General features: G+C 40.8%; 1 protein-coding gene across 3 annotated transcripts in view; it reads right to left on the bottom strand.

Annotated features, from left to right (window-relative positions):
- vav3a (vav guanine nucleotide exchange factor 3a) overlaps nt 1-19,603 on the bottom strand; it is a 93,354-nt gene that overhangs the window by 15,818 nt on the left and 57,933 nt on the right. For all 3 annotated transcript variants that reach the window (XM_087171697.1, XM_023398079.2, XM_087171696.1), the window contains exons 15-23: nt 18,201-18,310; nt 12,106-12,207; nt 10,108-10,199; nt 8,069-8,091; nt 6,983-7,001; nt 4,228-4,358; nt 1,540-1,605; nt 833-867; nt 384-500 (exon numbers count right to left, since the gene is read on the bottom strand). In XM_087171697.1, coding sequence (XP_087027823.1) covers nt 384-500; nt 833-867; nt 1,540-1,605; nt 4,228-4,358; nt 6,983-7,001; nt 8,069-8,091; nt 10,108-10,199; nt 12,106-12,207; nt 18,201-18,310 — 695 coding nt within the window. The remainder of the gene's footprint in view (nt 1-383; nt 501-832; nt 868-1,539; nt 1,606-4,227; nt 4,359-6,982; nt 7,002-8,068; nt 8,092-10,107; nt 10,200-12,105; nt 12,208-18,200; nt 18,311-19,603) is intronic.

Below are 19,603 nucleotides of genomic sequence, written 5' to 3'. Positions count from 1 at the left end.
GAAGGCACCTGATGAGTCTAGCAGACAGAGAGACTGTCATGTAAAGGAGGAACAATAAAGTCCGATGATAGTTGACAGCTGAACCCGAAGACAAGCACATACTTCTCACCCCATAAAGATCTCCATCTGAATTTTACTTGTCTTTTCTTTTCCTCTTAAGATTGTTTTTTTTCACAAAATGTAGCAACAGATCATGAACTGAAGTTGTTCAAACTAATAATCTCTAATAATTCTCAAAGGATTGCCATTTTCAAAGAGCACTCGTACTATGGATGAGCACACAGCACACACAAGTTAGTTTCATGAATGAGTTTGAATAACACTGACATCATTGACCGAGGCAGAATCTTTACTGAGTGGGGTGGTAGAAACAGCTGACTCACTTTATGCTGATGGCGTACTCTGTGAACTCTCTGCTGCGATGGCGGACCAGGTAGGTGCTATTGACCCTGTTGATGAGTTCTGCTTCTGCCTGGAGCCTCTCCATGGGCCCCGCAAACCTACAACCAGGCACACACAGGGAGCCTGACCACCTGAAATCTCATTATGGAACATTTCTTGGCTGATCACATTTGTCCTGTAAAATCTATGTGATAGATCTGTAATTTGCTTCCAGGTCATAGTAGAGCTTCAGAGCTTAATTGTTAAAGTTCAATAAATAAATAATCCTGTCCCCCTGGAGCTGGTTTGGGTGATATGATCCTCAGTACATGTTAATTTACATCTGTATTTAATGAGTTTTCATCCAAGCCATCAAAAATCACTGTGAGTGAAGACTTTCACCTTCTTATTAAAAGACATTGTGAGTGAGGAGGCTGTTTGGTGAACATACCAAGGTTGAGAGGAGTAATCCACAGGCTTTGGGACCTGGAGCAAAGAGTACAAGTGGTCATCTGATATTGTTTTTGTTGTTATTTTAATCCAACATCAATATGACTTACTGCAATAAAGTCTTGTGCTTGGCTCTAGCTCTGCAGTACACTGTTTTCAAGTTGATGTTTTGCTCTCATATAGAGCAGGTGCTTTTACACTTGTACAACCTCAATAAAACAGCTAAATGCTCATCTTATCTTTACAACATTGTAGAAATGGTGATTACAGATAGGTCTTATATTCGCAAATCAGCTGGCCGGAGTCTGAATTTCATTTTATCAAACTGAACATGACAAGCCTGTGGTGAAGAGATGGTATATATAAAAGAGAGAAGAAAAACAAGCACTTGATACATAGTTCACTCAGCAAAGGTACAAACCATTTCTCCTCTCAGCTCTCTTCTTTAGGAAGCTTGTTCCTCATAAGATATGCTTTTGTTCTTTGCTTCTTATTGAACTACCAGCATCTCACAAGACCAGCCAGGTTCCCTGTGCTCACAGCATGACATATTTTTTTCTTCTCATGCCAGGTAAAAAGACTCACCCCCTCCTCAGAAATCCCTAGCCATTCCCACGTCACTGAGCTGGTAGTAAATTCATATAGCCCACTACAAGCTGGTACTGAAGGCCCTAATGTAGCAAAGGAGTAGAAGGAAATGCTGCTTACACACGGGCACGGCTTCACGGCATCGCTTGGAAAGAAGCCAACCTCTTTCTTCGACAGGATTTTGCCCTGAAACCACAGAGAGATAATTGCATTATGTACATCTGGCTGACTCTGTCTCCATAATTCAGGAACAATTAGCTTGCAACACAGAGCAGAGCAAATTTACAGCCCTAGTTAACCATTGTTGAAATAATGGCTGGCAGGAACAGAGAAAGAGGACGACTTCCTTATTCCTCCCGTGGTGATGAGTCTTTAAGCAGAGCGTCTTGATTTATCAACACTGGGGAGGCTCAGTCCATATAAATAGGGGTTTTCTAGAGGCCATATTGTAGCTATCTCTTTCTGACTGAGGCTCAGGCGTTGTGGGCAGATGATGCTGTTTTTGTCTGTGAGCTGAGAAAATATTTGATTTATATGGGGCAATAATTCAGTCATGGATTCCATGGCTGCAAAATGACTTGTTTTGTGCACATGTATTGTTACAGTTCCACCACAGAGGTGACTTGCCTATAAAGAGCTTTAACATCCATGTATAATGACTGTTTTTGGTGTGTTATTAATATCTTGCGAGGGGAATTAAAAAAACAGCAGTCTCTTAAATAAACACTGTATTGAAATTTAATTTTAAACAGTTTGTTTCATTAAGGTTCCAGCTCCGAAATGCTCTTGAGTATATTGGCCTGCTTTACAGTGCTGTATAAAAATGTCAAATGCACATATGTCACAATACATTTTTGTACATGGTTGAGTGCAAATGTGCAGTGTTTGTACTCACAGTACATTGCTGTTGTTTCACAGCTAACATGCCCTGGCTTCACCTGCTTTATGTCTATAAACACTTTCCTCCACATGTTACGAGTCCTGGTCTAATGAAATTCAGTGGTGTGAATTTGCTGGATGTGTAAATGAGCATTATGTAAGACTATAGTGTCTGTAATTCACTGTCAACAACAGTGACTGTAGGCAAATCCAATTAGTTACTATGTAACATAAGAAGAAGCAGTGTGTGAAATACATACAGTACATGTTGACCCACTGAAAACAATTACTCATCCCATATACATTAAAATAATAATTAATGACTAAAAATAATAATTAGTTTAAAAAATGGAAGAAGTTTGGTATTTTCTATAAAGAGCCCTGCATGATGCTGTTTGCAGTTCAGCACTGGAAACTGTCTGTAAATGATTAAGGTCACAGGTAGGTAGGTAGGTAAATCATGTATTAATAATATAGGACTCATGACCTGAGGCTAATCAAGTAGCCCATGATAGCTATGTAGTGGAACACAACCTAAGGAAGTATGAAAAAATGATAAAAATAATTTCACATAAAAAAAAAAATTTTTTAAGTATATTTTTTGGGCTTTTATGCCTTTATTTGATAGCACACAGTAGAGAGACAGGAAATAGGGAGGCAGAGAGGGGGAATGACATGCAGTAAAGGGCCGTCTGATGCGGGACCCGAGCCGGGGCCGACTGCAGCGAGGACTGCAGCCTCTACACATGGGGCGCCTGCTTAGACCACTACGCCACACAACGCCCCATTTGTGCCAATTATGATGGCAGAAGGAACACTGCATGCTTTCTAGCCATTAATTTGGGGATCCAAGACCCCTTGTATGTATCACACTAAGAACAAGTGTTACATTACGGGAACTGAGTGTCAGAGGCATGAGTCGTGTGCCACCCGTCCATTTTAAGCCCATTTTGTTGGTTTTGCGGTCGTCACCCATCACGTCCCTGCTACCTCCGGACATGTTATCTGTGCTTGTGGAAAGCAGCCCTTTCTGCTGCATCCTTGCTAAGAGTGTGATAATGATTATAGCTGGTAACATTGACAGAGTGAACAGATGGCTGCTGCTGAATGAAATGAAATTATGACGATCGATTCTATTTGTCACGCACCCCCAGAACAGAAATGATTATGGTCTGCTGGCTACAAAGGAGATGGATATTGAATGTTTGCTGACTGTGGGGCTTTCACTGCCTCCGGTTAAGCTGTTTTACAGGGTTAATTGAAATTTTTATCTATTTTATCTGTTTTGTATAAAGTACTGTGAGATTTGTTGATTTCCTTATCACATGTCCATTTACAGTACAACTTAGGTTTATGCCAATACAGGCCTCTGTTAAAAAAAACACAATTATTATGATGACCTTCATTCTGTACACAACGATGCATCATATTTCCAGAAAACATCACATATCTCCTCTACCTGTGAGGATTACAGCACATGTTGTGTCACATAACAACAACCCTTGCATAAACAAACAAACAAACAAACAAACAAACAAACATTTCCTTGACTTGCTGCAGAGAATGGGTGTCTAACTTCCTGATGAGAGGCATTGAGCTGTATATAATAGCCTGTGGGTGTAAACAGGTTACAAAGAATTTTATTGTCACATGAAGCTTGTTAGTGAGACCTGTCTAAATGGACTAAGTCAGGGATACGAGTGAAAATTTTGTTGACCACACTTACACATATAAAATGAAAAGGGAAAAAAACACACTGACTATGTCTCATATGACTTATGAAGCAAAAGCAAAAACATCCTTCTAACACAGAACAGGAGGTCAGGATGAGGGTAAGACAGAAATTAGAGGAAATGAGAGCTTTAAGTGCAGCAGCTCCATTTGTTAGTCATGTAAAATATGTGATGAAGACATAGTGTGAGCTCTGACCTGCCACCAGGGGCTGTGAAGGTCGGCGCAGATTAATTCGATGATGTCACCTGTCTGGATGCTGAGTGCTGGACCAGAAGTGGGGCTCGGCACACCAAAGTAGTTCCTGATCACCAGCATCTTGGGCAGACCTGCGAGAACAGGGAGACGGACAGGGTCAGAGCCTGCTTACTGTCTGTGAGCCTTTCTGTATTAAGAGTTAACAGTAAAACGCTTACAATAGTGACAATTATAAGAAAGTGTGAGCCACAAACTGGTCTTAACCACATTTACTGTAAACAGACCTAAACAGACCTTTTTTGTAATTATCTACTTATATTTCATGTTCCTTATTTTTGTGGGGTTTGAAATAAAGTGAGTTTATTCGAACTGAAAGCCTTTATTAGGGTGTTTTAAAGTCCAGAATGTAATCAACACTTCAACAAAGTCTCCTCTTTATACAGTGTGTGTGTGTGTGTGTGTGTGTGTGTGTGTGTGTGTGTGAGACTGCTGGTCTAAAGGCGCACGTCTGTCATTCTAAAGATGCGCCTTTGCTCTACTAAACTATTCATGACCCAATTACAGGCAGTAATGAGAGGGAGTATACATGTGTTCACACAAACATACATACATACACACCCCTCGTCACCTGTGTGCTGCCCTTCATTTGGACCCATAACTCATTATCATATTACAGATAACCCGCCCTTATCTTTTATCTCAAGTCGTAGAGAAAAGACCAGCAGTACAGCTGCACAGTGTGTTCAGGACCTCTAAGGGGGAATTTAAAAGGAAAATTCCATCAATTGATATTTAATGAAAACCCCTCTGCTGTTTTTCAGTGTAATATGTTTGGTAATTGTATTGTCTTTGGAGATACAGATTCTTGTTTACACTCAAGCTCTTAGGACTCATATGAGGACTAATGGGACGCTACTGCTCCACAGGTAACATATTACACATGGGTTTGCCCTACTACTAAAGGAAGTACATTTTAAACCAACTGAACTTGTTTACTGGAATGACCTCGATCTGATTTACAACATCCCATTATTCACCAAGAAATCACTGAAATTGAATCGTAATACATCTGTTATGAAGCACCCACCCATGCCAACAAATACTGGCTTCGTATCTCATATGCACAACATAATCAAATGAACTGTGCATATCTTTATCTGCAGTGCATGGTGATAGAGTTGTGCAGGAATACAATGAGAGAAAAAGAAATTCAAGTGAGAGCAAGAAGGCAATGGTGAAGCTAAAACGAAATAATAGAGAAGTCAACAGCACTGTATTGAAAGTTAATACATCTATATGTGCCTTGCTTCTCTTTCAGGGTCTGTTCCAGCACTGTAGCACTGAGGCAGCCTGACGTGTGCTGGCTTGCCTGAATAGGACTTCTAAAGACACAGGGCCATGGAGAATTGAGTCTTGGGAGCATGAATTGCATTCCTATCCACACAAGGACAAGCCGTGTGTTAGTGCACCTTTGAAAACAGACAAAGAGAGCAGCGTCGAAATATTATGAAACGCCAAGCGCTGGGGCAATCAAATGCCTATTGATTTTAATGCGTCTTCAGTCAGAAATGATTTTCTGCAGAATAATGGATGGAGGGGCGGAGAAATTAGTGTTGAAGCCAGGTTTATGGGAGATTAAAGGCCTTTGTTGTGGTGTAGCCACACACACACACACACACACACACACACACACACACACACACACACACACACACACACACATACGGTCATGCTGTATGTTTGTCATATTCTCTTGGAGAAAGACTGAGAGACAGAAAGCAATAGAGGGATAGAGGCAGGAATACAAAAGCTACATTTACTGCATTTCTACACACTCCTGGTAACTTACCTATTTTATGTGCTCTGCTTTTGGCTTCATTTAACTAAAACTGCTAACATGAGCCTTTCATAGTAACAGATTGCGTCTCGGCTGCACTGATAAAACCAGTTAATAACTACCAGGTACGCCATTCTCTCCTATTAAGCAAGGTTACTTCTGACACCGGGAAAAGAAAATATGACCCCATGACAGCTGCAATTCATGTAAACCTACAACATGATAGAGGAAAATGTAACACTTTTCCTGCTTGATCTTGTTCATATCAGGTATGTGTGCAGGGCTAATACACGAAATGTGCACAATCAGAGAAAACTGTATCTCATGAAAGTACCACAATAACAAGAGATGGATCTGATAATAATCCTGTTACAAAGGTGTAAAGATGCAAAAGGTGCAGGACTAAGGCAAAATGTCAATCAACAGATAATGAATGTCATCATTGTTACAACCTATAATGAACATCATTATAAAATGAACACTTTGTGTTTTGGACTCTTCAAAACAAAACAAGTGAGGTGAAGACATCACCTTCGAATGTGTGAGGGGCATCTTCACTAATTTTTAACAGTGTTAGTTGTGTTATTTAAAGCCCTAAAAGGATGTAATAGTTTAAATTATTTTTGAGATGATTATAATTATAATATTTAGCTAATTAGACAGTTAACAAGAAAGAAGAAATGTAAAAGTGTTAAGTGTAAGAAAAAATACCAATTCCACAATTGGTCACATTTGGGACTTTTTTTTGCAGGGGCCAGTTTTTTAAAATGACACACAGTGTGCCAGGATAAAATGCCAGACTCGTAACTTGTCTTGGGAGCAGCAGTCTTACATTGACAACGGGAGAAAAGAGACAACAGAGGAGGAGGAGAGGATGAAGCGTACGTCTGGTGTGGTGTTGTGTTCTGAATTTCTCACCTGGATCTCGAGCTTTGCCCTGAAAAAATAAACAGAGAAAGTGACACTCAGACACATCAATGGGCATGCAGACACAAACACGAGTGCAGTGGCACACACAAATCACTGCCATGGAGAAAGTGCATGGTTTAAACATACCAAAACACAAGTCAGTGCAACCTCCAAGCTACTCTTCTAGCTCATATCCTACTAAATGAATTATTAGCCTGTTGCAGTGAAGTGAACATGTTCAAACACCCCTAATGCAGTGGATATACCACACACAAGATTAATATTTTACCACCGGCCTGCGATCTCCAGTACACAGACCACATGCAGAGACACGATACGACAGAACATCTGAAAACTCACTGGCACTCTTTTTTTAAACATCTTGGTGAGGATGGAGAACTGCATGTTTCTACACGGAATAGTACAATAGAATTTGTACAACTGCTTCTACCAGTCACAACAATACAACACAATGTAATCATTCACACATTTGGTGAGCACTGCAGCAGAGCAGAACATGTTTCTGCAGTTTCACAAAAGTTTGGACTTTGCATTTTGAGTTTGTGTGTAGCACTTTTCACAGTACCTGACACCAAAAAAATAATTCAGGGCAATAATGCAATATGGACTCTTCTAAATTTTACCCCAGTTTTGTGTTTTTGCTGTTGAGATGGAATTTTTGCATAAAAGTTTTCTATACAGTGGTGTCAAAAAGTCACTGTGCATTGTGCAATTTCAGCCACAGTTACTGAAATAACACTTAAGTAAATTGTTGTTAGCTCAGTGTAATTTCCAGTTTGGGGTACTGTAGCTGTAGATCGCACATCAGTTTCAGAAACAGCACACAGCTCAGGGTGAACCTGCAAAAACAGTCTCATTTCCGGCATCAGGTGGGCTGCAGCAAGTCAAGTCAATCGGAGTCAGAGACTCTTTGGCAAATAGCTGCAGGAGAGACCAGTTTTCAAAGTGCAGCAAAGCTTTGGAGAGGAGGCAAACAGAAGACACAGACAGACAGTACACACACACACACACACACACACACACACACACACACACACACACACACACACACACACACACACAGCAGCAGCTCACCTGAGTTCTGACGGAGCCAGGATCTGAAAGAAGTTTGAGAACAGGCATAGTGAATGACGGGTTAGCGGGTGCACGCAAACACTTGCACAAACACTCCCTCATTAGTGGAGAAGGCGGACGCTCGTGTCTGACCGTGGTTCGCTTTGTTTTGCTGCGCTGCCACTACCTGACAGCAGGGATAGAGGAGGTAACGAGGCAGGGGGTGGAGAGGGAGGGGGGCAGACCTGAGGTTTTTGCTCCACCAGTTTCTTTCATTGGCTCCCTGAGGAACGGGTTACACCCCCTAGACACACACACACACACTCCTGTACCTGTGCAAACAGAACAATTACAAAACCACACACATACCTGCGTAAAGTCACATCACACACACACTAGCTGCCAGAAAGCCACAAATATATGCACCATACCTACAGTACCTCTACACACACACACACACACACACACACACACACAGCAGGCCTACTGTTCCTCAAGTGAACATTGACCTGTTACAAAAACACACAGCAAGGGAGCTGATAACAGAGACAAATGCAGGTAAACAATGGCTTATCTCTGACACACATGCACACACACACACACACACACACACACACACACACACACACACACACACACACACACACACGTACATAAACCTATACTGTGATGCTGCTATAATGATGGTGGCTTTCTGAGCTTTAAACCAGCAAAAAGAGGTGTAAACACAAAGGAAGTAACAAACTAAAATGTCAACTATTATACTCTCTTTGGATAAAAGCCAATCAGTAAATATAAATGTAAATGTTGGCTACTTGGCCCTGTTTCAGAAATAATTGTACTTAAGTATGTTACTTAAATAGTCACCCCTCACACATCTTCCTGTTCCTGCAGAGGATGAATACAGTGTGGAGAAACGAGTGGGGGAATTCAAACCGACATCCCGGTCTTAACAACTCCACACTCTCCTGCTGCCGGTGTCGCCCAAATCTACTCAGGTACACGCTGTGCCCAGGTGGGCCTGGCAGTGGTGTTATTGCCTCTGCGACCTGATAGCACCATGACAGATGCCATGTCCAACAGGAGCTGGCAGCTTGCCATGGGGAATACAAGCACACACACGCAGCTGTGACACGCAGTGTTATAGTGCGGTATAGTGTATGCAGGTTGTAACTGTAAAACCAGCATGCTTGCTTTGGTTTTATCATTGTGCAGAATTTTAGTGCTATATGACACAAGCATGCGCTTTCAAGACCTAAAAGAACTTTCACAAACAAAAAGTGTGACTTTAGTTTTCTCACTTCCTCACGCTCTCTCTCTCAAACGCACACACACACACAAGCGCGCGCACAAACACACGCACAAACACACGCAGAGGACATGCGGAGCTGGTTTCTGAAAGCCCCTTTTTCATTCAACACATCTGAAGTTTTCCCTCCATTTCTTTCAGAACTGTCAGTGCTCCTGCACAGGGAGCTGAATGACAGATACACAACAGGGGCATAACAAAAAAGTCAGTAGTTTCTTAAAACTCCTCAGTAAAACTGCTATTAAGCTTTGGGGATCCGTGCAATGGTACAGAGTGACATTGCCTTTAAGGTGCTGTGAACTGTCAAAACCACCCAAGGAAGTGTGGGAGCGTGTGAATGAATATCTGCAATGCTGATCGAATACATGGGTGACCTTGGTCTGCAGACATAAGAGCACGTATTCAGTTCTAATCTATTTTGAGCAAACCCCGATTCCCACAGTTCCATTTTTTCCACTTCCTTTTTCAGAATGTCACTGTGCAGATTTTCTAAATCACAGCGCAACAAATCTCCCCCATACCCATAATAAGTCACACGAGACACTCATACATTAGGGTTTATGTACCATTATGTGTCATCTGTCATTATGTTCACACTGCCATAAAAGTGCAGTTGTGTTCATACAATTAGATTTAATGTCTCTCTGTGACAAACTGAAGTGCAGGATTGTTGCAGACAGGATGAGGCTGTGTGTCATAACTTTGAAGACTGAACTGGGTGATATTTTTGTGTATAGCAGTGGTGTGTTACCTGTTTTTCCACAGCAGCCAAAGCGGCCAAGGCATTCTTTATGAGCACCTAGACCACACTTGGAGCACAGGTAGCCCTGGTTAAAGATGCCCCTGAAGACAGAACATGAGGAAAAATCAGGACAGTAGTGGCAATACATCAATATAGAGAACTGCAAAATTACTGCAAGGCTAATGGAAACATACGGTTCAAAGCTGCATTTTGAGGGGCAGTCTAAAGATTTAGTGTTGTGCAGGGACGGTTTTAGCAGGATCACAGTTTGTAAACCTGATTTTAAGGTACTGTGTTGTACTGTTCAGTTTTTAGCCACATTAGTGGTATTGCCTTGACATTTTGTACAGACAGTCTTCATCACTGTGGTGATCCCCGGACTTCTTCTTTTGTCATCATGAGGTTGACATTTGTGGTTTAGACTGTAATGTCCAGACAATGACTGGGTGGATGGCTATGAAATTTGGCTATGTTGGCTATGACATTCTTGTCCCCTTCTGGGTGAATAATAATAACTTTTGTGATCATTTAACATTTCATCTGTGGCTATTTAGTTATTTTAGCTTCAGTGCAAATAAAGGTCCTAGACTGAATTCAAATCCAGGATGTTCCACCTTGGCAGCATTAGAACAGAATTCAACATTTTCTATCAGAGCTTAATGGGTGTGGTAGGGAGGTGTTAATTCTAACAAGTTTTACTTTGAGCTATTCAAGACCAAAAAACTCTATCAACTAATATCTAATAAATATTGCAAAGAAAAAAATTCTGGTATAAAATAATCAGGCATACACACACATGCACACAGAACAGCAGTGTGTGACTCTGTTTTTCATTTACACAACCATCTCAAAGGCCCTTATTAAAATGAAATGAAAAAAAAAGGCTGCTTTGCTCTGCCCCCCTGCTAATTGTCTCTTTAACCTCTCTGAGAAAACTAGCATGGAGTTAACATGCTGGTATATTATTGTTTTTTTGTCCAGTTCAGAACTACAGTGTAAGTTGCATTGGAGGACGGAGTCAGAAACCATGCATTTGAATCATTGCAACCTACCGGGATACACCACTATCATAAAAATCACATGAATTAGTTGTAATATATGTCATAAGTTGTACATTTTCCTTAGCCATAATGCATTTTCACGCATGCAATGTCCTCATAACAGCAATATAGAACACAAGACAGGGTGTACACAGAAAATCATACCTTTCTTCCAAGAGATTTTTAAACTTTTACAACATAATTTCATACACAACTTAAAATATCAGTTAAGTCAACAGAGATCTAATGCCTGTTAGATAAGAGGCTGAGTTTCAGTTTCATTGTCCTTCAAGTGCTGCAGAAGTAGGAGAATAGCCGTAATGAAATAGTACATATGAACAATGGCTACTCAAAGACAAGCCTGAGAAATAATCAAGAAAATAGAAACAACCTGAAGAAGATAATGAAAAATTGCACTGCTTTATTCTTGATTTTCTCAAATCTTATCCCAAGAAAATGCTGGTGAGCTCAGTGTCTGGCTGTGTATATTCACAGTGCAATAATCTTGTCCCTTTTCCCCATCCTTCGCCTTGAATAAGTGCTGAAGTGTGACAGACATTTTTCTTCACCGTCCTCGTAGGTGAAACCTGCTGTGAGAAGGACCATGAGGCACGGTCCTCTGGGTGTCGATACCATTCAGAAAATTCTAAAGAAACTTTGTGTAACTAAGGCACATGGGCAGAGGAAGAGAGGAGCGAAGGGAAAGTGACGAATAGATTGTCAGGGTACACTGGAGAGGAATAGGAGGAGCGGAGGGCTTTCAAAGGAGTCCTGACAGTTGCTTGAAGGGAAAGAGTCCACATCTCGTCCTCAGTCTTTATGTCTGACGACAGCCTTGAAGAGATTTTGAGCTTCTTCCTATGTGTGTGTGTGTGTGTGTGTGTGTGTGTGTGTGTGTGTGTGTGTGTATGTGTTTGTGTGTGTGTTTGTGTGTGTGTTTGTGTGTGAGTAATAACTGGCCTCTTACCTCAGGAGCATGTGGCAGGAGTTACAGGAGGTGATTCGGTCAAAGGTGTGCATACGAAACTCATGGAAGTTGTTACTGGCATCCTCAGGACGAATGTTGGATCTAAACAAGACATAGCACACACCAAACATCGATCACTGAAAAATCTCAATCCAAAGCACAAACATTGATCATTTCAGGCATGGAAGTAAACAAACAAATAAACGTAACAATCTTCCTTCTGACCTGGAAGCAATGCCAAGCATATTTCAGTGTACTAAGAAGAAACTGCACAAGTCTGATTGTTTTCACCATCCAGGTCCTAGGAAAGAACGGCACCAAGAGCCTGAGTGCCTACCACCAGGAAAAACTCTGCCTATATACAAAGATCCTAAATATCAACAATCAGAGACCTGAAACATCTTGGTCCATCACACTCCAAACACTTTTAAAGGTCCCATATTGTATAAAGTGAGATTTTCATGTCTTTTTTGATTATAAAACAGATCTAGGTTCTTTATTAATTAATATTAATACTGTGAAATGATCAAAGCACTCAGTCCACAGAGAAATGCACACAGCCTGTATTCAGAAACTGAGCCTTAAAACAAGCCGTCAGGACTTCTGTAACTTTGTGATGTCACAACAAAGCAGTCACCTCTCTCAGCAATGTCCCAAGCCGGACCCACCCAGACCCCTATCCAACCTTGCAGGATTTGGTTAGTTTGTTTACCTGACATATTTTTATTCCATCACTCAGCCAATCAGAAGAGAGGCTTAAAGCATCAATTAATAACATATATATCAATTGAGGGTGCTCTGACATCCAGGATTTGAGAGAAAGCTGCCAAAAAGGTTTAGCATTCATGAACCATGATGTGTGAAAATCAAACCTGTCAAGGGAATAATGCAGATCTGCTTGTTTCTTGCATTAAATATTTGGCAGCTAAACTTCAAGTGTCAGAGTGTCCTTGAACGCACCAGAGTTTTCAACTTAGTCTCTACCTGCATTACCATGTGATGAAATGATGATCAATCATGTTTATGGTAAGATAAGAAATGAAATATTGTTACATGATGGTTCAGGTCAGCTCCATCATGTAAACACTGAAGGCTCCACACAATTAAATGTGCAAAGGGACATACTGTATCTAGGGCTCAACACTCAAAGTTATAACGTGCGGAGTTCTACACTACATTAACAGTTTGGGTTTACATCATTAGTTTGACCAAACTGTATAAGAAACTCTGGTTGTCCAAATCAGCAAATGAAAATGAATTTGTTCTTGCTGTCCGCTTTGTTTCGGTGTTAAACAGCTTTGCTTTTTTCTAAAAATGTTCATTTCTAAGCAAAAAAAAAAAAACTAACGCTGACTTATAATTACAGCCAACAAACTTTTTCATGGCTACAGAAACATTTCACTGATACAGCTCTTTGAAGTGGGAGGGAGAGAATTGCAAGTAGACAGGCAAGGTCTGCTTGAAGTGAACACAAGAGGTGTTCATGGCCCCTTGGGACATGGATGCATATGTGTGTGTCTCTCTATGTGTGTGTGCGTGTGTGCAAGAAAAAAAAAGAAAGGATGAATTCGTCCAAGTTTGCCTGTAGCACAACGGTGTGTTTATTTCAAATTTTTAGAGGTCTTCCTTTGTTTTCAGTGCTGCAGTAACGAGACATGATGACACCGTTACATAAGCTTTATGCTCAATACGCGCAGGTGCTACTTCTGAGAACGAGAAATAATTAGTCAAAGTGAAGGGCTACAACTCGGGAAAATAGGACCATCAAGGTAAAACAGACGAGAGCCTCAGTGGTGTCCTCTCCTCTGGAACTGGGGTCAATCAATATATCTGCATTTAAGAAGAAAAAGGGTCCACTTTCACCATAATAAATCAAAAAATAATCACAATGAAAGATAGTGGATATGTCGCTGTGGTGTGTTAAATAAAAAACAACCCTGAGCTTACTTTTTCTTTCTGTTTGAGAGTGACTGGCCTCGTCTAGGTCCACTTTGTGTATTGTTGGAGCGTTGACCGTCCACAGAGGCAGCCGCTTGAATTTTAAGGACTTAAAATTCAGAAATACAATGATGTGACTTAATTTAAAGTTTTCCTCTGACCTTCAGGGAGGGAGCGTTCACTCACTGCTACTGAAGCAACAGTTTGTCTGGAGTTGAAATTTCTCGCTTCCTGCATGCAGAGCAGTACCAGGCCCTCGCGGCTGCTGGATCGTAGTCAAGCAGCAAACAGTGGGTGGTTTGGAAATAAAGGTGGCACATGAGAAAACAACTGTTCCCAGATCAGCTACTTGGAAGCACTGTGGGAGCAAGTGATTATTTGGCAATGCCTCTATATTCTCGCAGGTTGTTAATTCAGACCCAAACGTAAATCAACCAAAGCTCCTGTTTTCTCAGTTTCTCATCACACCAAGCTTCATCTCTAATCCTCCTCTTCACTTCCTGTCAAAGCCCGCTGCTTTGAAAATGATTCACAGATTTATTTTCTATTCATTACTCTTTTTTTCCTAATTTTTATTTCTGTGTTTTCACTATAATTGCACCTGCTTGAGAGTCCCACTGCTCTTAACTAATTGTTGATGCCGAGGCTGGCAGTCAGGTGTCCAACAACCCTCTCATGGCGGACTAAAGGAGACCCAGGAGGACTGGGAGGACTTTGGTTTCTGTCTCTAAGAAGATTTAAATCTGAAATCACTCCACTGACACGCATTGAACACACTTCAATGGTGCTGATTATTGTTATTTTGGGTTTGGAGTTTGGTCTAAATGTTGTGTCTTAGGCTTTACATTAATATTTTAAAGTATATTTTTTTGGGGCTTTTATGCCTTTAATGGACAGCACAGTGGAGAGTGACAGGAAACGGGGAGGCAGAGAGAGGGGAATGACATGCAGCAAAGGCCGTCCGATGCAGGATTCGAACCGGGGCCGCCTGCAGCGAGGACTGTAGCCTCTACACATGGGGCGCCTGCTTAAACCACTACGCTACACGACGCCCCTTACATTAATATTTTGACCATGGAAAATGTAAATGATATTGACAGGATCGTAGCACAAAATTATATTATTATTAGTATTAATAATCAGTACTAAAGTATTTTAAAGTACTTTCAAGTAGTCTGTGCTGTTTGAGGTCTCAACATATTTCTGAGTGTGAAGATTCACTGTGAGGTTTAACATTATTTCTCTCATGTTTTTTTTTTTAGGTCTTTGTTACCTTGAGTGTAAGAAAAAGGTGAAAAGCCATCTAACTGTGGCTCCTGAATTCAGAAAAGACTAGTATATTTCATAGTAAAAGACTTCACAGGAATCATGTTTTATTTGCAGAATTAAGGTGATAAGTTTCCAACAAGTGCAGCTCAGACTGTTGCAACAGAGAAGCAGCAGAATAAAATGTTAAAAATCTAAAGGCACAAGAAAGCAGACAGACTGAGAATAAATAAAACTGAGAGCTATCACTCTGATTGGCTGGTCTTAATACAGGAGTCATTTTAAATAATGATTCAGGTTTCTTTTCATCTGTAAAGCTCAAAACATGACAGTGAACTAATCATGTTTCAAAATGTATTATTTGTGTATTACAAGCTTCTTAACATTGTAAGAGTTTTGTACAAAATGTACAATGTACAATTAAACAGACTACTTGTAGATGTGCTGACGGTTTTAAATGACTTATACTAACACCTTTTTGAGCTCACTGGGCCTTCACATCCTGAGTAACATGAACAGATGGTGATGATGGAGGTGCAGCTGATTCACTCTCTGTGGCTGTTTCCCAAACTGAAGACAACGCAGCTTCATTTATCAGCATGGAAACTGTTATAATATTAGCTGGCCATGTTAGATACCCCTTTTAAATGATACTGAAATTCTGCTAGCAAGCTGTGTTCACAGGAACTTTTGTCTCAGCTGCTTTCCACATGATAGTTTGTTTTTTTTCTCTTTCTGATATTACTTTTTTTTGAGTGACATGATAGCTTCAGTGTTCATGAAGTCCTCACCACCAGCATCAGTGCAATTACCATGTTTGAATAGAAATTATTTTTGTCCATCCTAATTAACAGTAAGAAGGAAAAATTACAGATATAAACACTCTTTTAATTACAGGCTTTGAGAGGGCCCTCCCTATGCTGGGGCACTGGTACCTTAGTTCCACTATTTCCCTATTACAATGACCCTGGGTTTCACATTAAAGGATTAACCCAGCAATTTAGTATTGAATTTTCAAACTTTGGAAGAGCTGAGAGAGACATTTAAAAAATACTGGTCAGAAACCAACCAGCAGAGGGGAAGAAATCCTAACTTTTAGTCCCTTGCATGGGTCACGCAACTGTATCCTACATTTTCCATGATGCAAACTGTATCTTTTATTAGACCCTGATGCGCCTGGGTTAATGCACACATATTTTAAACTCCACACCTCCAGTCTGCAGGCTTATTATTTTACACTTCACGAAGGTTCACACGTCAGATAAATAACCCGTGATAACTCGAGAAATAATGAAGCACAGATGTTTGTTTTTTCTGTACAGATGAATGAGACCGCTTCAGAGTCATCTGGGCATTAATGAGGTACTGACACAACAGGTCTATGCCTAAGCCTTCAATATTTAATTTTTCAAAAATGTTTTGAGCACAGATGTGTATTTTGTATGCACAAGGTGCACAAACAAACTAATTTTATTCCTATCCTGATCAAACGGGGTGCCGGACTAGCAAAGGTGCAATGTTTGCACAAGGTTAGGTAGTGTCTGTTTAATTAGATCCCAATCTAATTAATGTTAAATGTGCAGGTACACGTGGTCAGGTATACAGAATAGGGACAGGCTGGACTGGTAACCATGTAGCTCGGCTTGTAACAGTCTATTGACCATGGACATTTGGAAACATTCACTTTGTTTAACTCAGTTCAGGTCCTTCTGTTATATTTCTACTGCCTACTTCAAAGATGTTAGTGAAGTAAAAGATTTCCTGTTAGCAGAGGTAGGGAGGTCCGCCTTGTTGCCGCATGCCGCTTCTCCCAAATGAATTGTGCAGCTGCTGCACACGCACTCAGGAAACTCTACTGGACTCCAAAACGGTGGTGTCCCTGTGAGTGCATGTATGTGTGAGTGGGTGTGTGGTAGGGTCACCTTCATTCCACACCAGCCCCAGTCAACTGCACACAGTGCAGAAAGTCCACTATATCGTGAATATTAATGAACGTGTGAAATTTCAGTAGCGACACTCAATGTATGTAGTGGAAACATTGTCATTATTGTACAAGCTGCCTGTGTCTCTCTCCCTCAGATTCATGAGCTCTGCTTGGTCTGTATTAATAAAGTGATTCGAATTGCAGCTTTATTTCATGCTTTGCGATGGAGAAGAGTCCTGCCTAACTCCTGCCCCCTACTGTTCACCTAACTGTCCACATACTGTATCTTATACCCATTCATTGTTTATACACTTTTCTCCTATTTCCTACAAATTGTGTTTTTGACTTCAGTAGCTATAGTTTGATATCCAACTATATCTGCTTCTATAGTTCTACACAAATGAAACTTTGCCCTATGAAGCTATGTGCTGTCAGAGGCAGTAAGGTCTGTAGTGTAACGGAGGGATGATCAGTCACTGTTTGCTCTACAAAATACTAACATTCCATTTGTCACTCTTGGCACTAATTTGTCACCTGAGGTGAATTTGGATCCAGTTCACGATGATGACTGGGTGATTCACATTAAATGCACACATCTGATACTTAAATTAAATGTAACCAGGTGTCTTCTGTGTATAAAGTACTGGATTCTGTACACTTGAAATTTTACCTCCTCATGTGTGAGTTTGAAAGTTTATAAATATATATATAAATATATATACATGTACAGTATATATGTTGCAATGTGCATTTTTCCATGTTAAAGTTAGTGCATCTCTTTATCTGCTCATCTTTGCGTCACGGTGTCGTATGTCATAAATCATCATGTGGCCCGACCTGAAGAACAGGTGTTCATGTGTCACGTTTTGATGCTGTGACAAAATGTAGCTGACAGAAAGAGGCACACACTCTTATCACACTGTCGCGCAAGAACAGACACACACATACACAGAAAACACACACTCACATGGCCATGCCAAACTGCTCCAGCCACTTCTTTTTCAACTCTTTGGTCTTGAAGAAGAATTCAAAGCCACTCTGTCCCTGGTTGTGAGTGAGGTAGAATCCATAGGACCACTGCAACAGGAAAAAAAAAACACACACGTTTGAAACAGAAAGTACAACAACAGTGAATAAACAAACCGAGTGACGACAAACGGAGCAGGAGGTGGAAGGAGCTGAGCGAAACAGGATGCAGAGAGACAGATGGAGACAAAGAGATGCAAAATGAAAGAGGGACGCCTCAGGGAGTGTAAACACAAAGGCTGAAGGGTTGGAGGGCGGCAGAACTGACAGACAGAGACAAAACAGAGAGGAAGAGCATGAAGGAGAAGAGGAAACGAGTGTGAGGTAGCTGTGCCATCGAACTGCTGGGCATCTGACAGCATGCACAGACCCAAGGAGTGAGTGGGCTTGTAATCACCCACCATCACCCACTTCAAAGCCTAAATATTAGTCTATTAGCCCCTGTGTCAACACATGCCTCTGTTTTTTCAATATCAAACAGATGCTAGTGAGACGTACTTTTTATGGCCCCTAGTTGTGGTTTTAAACTTCTAGCACTCAGCTCTGAAGGCTGAAAACATGCCAAGCTCACGGTGCTGTCAGGGAAGCAGAGCAGCTCATCTTTTCCACTGAGAGAAAAGAGAAAAGGAGAGCAGCACTCCACAGAGGCATTCCCAGTGGACACAGAGGCTTACGCTTAGCAAAGATATCGTCTAGCTACCAATTTGTACACAGGGAGGAAGTGTTTGTCTTTGTTTCTGTCAGTTCAGGTCTTTCTTGCCTAGATTATCTCTAGAATTTAGAAGGATCACAAATTCAGAGCGATAATGTAACATATTTATTTGCTGATCTTCCAAAAATACAGTTTTATACATCTTTCACCATGTGGGAACCTGGGTTATTTCAGAAAAATTATCAACATGAAGTCTTCAATAACTGGATTTTTGGTTACTTGGGAAAAGTTTAAACAATCTGTGAACACATCACATATTATCACCTTTTAAGTTAATGATGGTGAGCTTGTTAGCATACAGCTACTTATTTACACATCGAACAGACACTGAGCAACATTATCATTCACTTGGGGCTGTGGCTCTGGCCAATGTTCCCGGTCTTTAAGCTCTGCTTTTCATCTCTACCAACTCCTGAAGGAAATATCTGGTTGTTCAATTGCTAAATGTTCCACATGTTCTCTAGGTAGTCACTAACATTGTGCATCTGCAGTCTGGTGTTGTGCAGATTTTGTAGATTATCTTTTTAATGCTTTTCTTTTAGCTGGAAACAGCAAAAAGGCTCTGTTGCAAAGGCTCAAACAGCTACAGCATGAAACTGGCTTCAGTATAATGACACCAGTCAGACAAAAGC

The sequence above is a fragment of the Seriola lalandi genome, unplaced genomic scaffold, assembly GCF_002814215.2.
Source record: "Seriola lalandi dorsalis isolate HSWRI2012SDOR001 ecotype SW California unplaced genomic scaffold, Sedor1 jcf7180002054972, whole genome shotgun sequence".
Lineage (NCBI taxonomy): Eukaryota > Metazoa > Chordata > Actinopteri > Carangiformes > Carangidae > Seriola > Seriola lalandi.
This window is presented reverse-complemented; position numbering and strand designations above follow the sequence as displayed.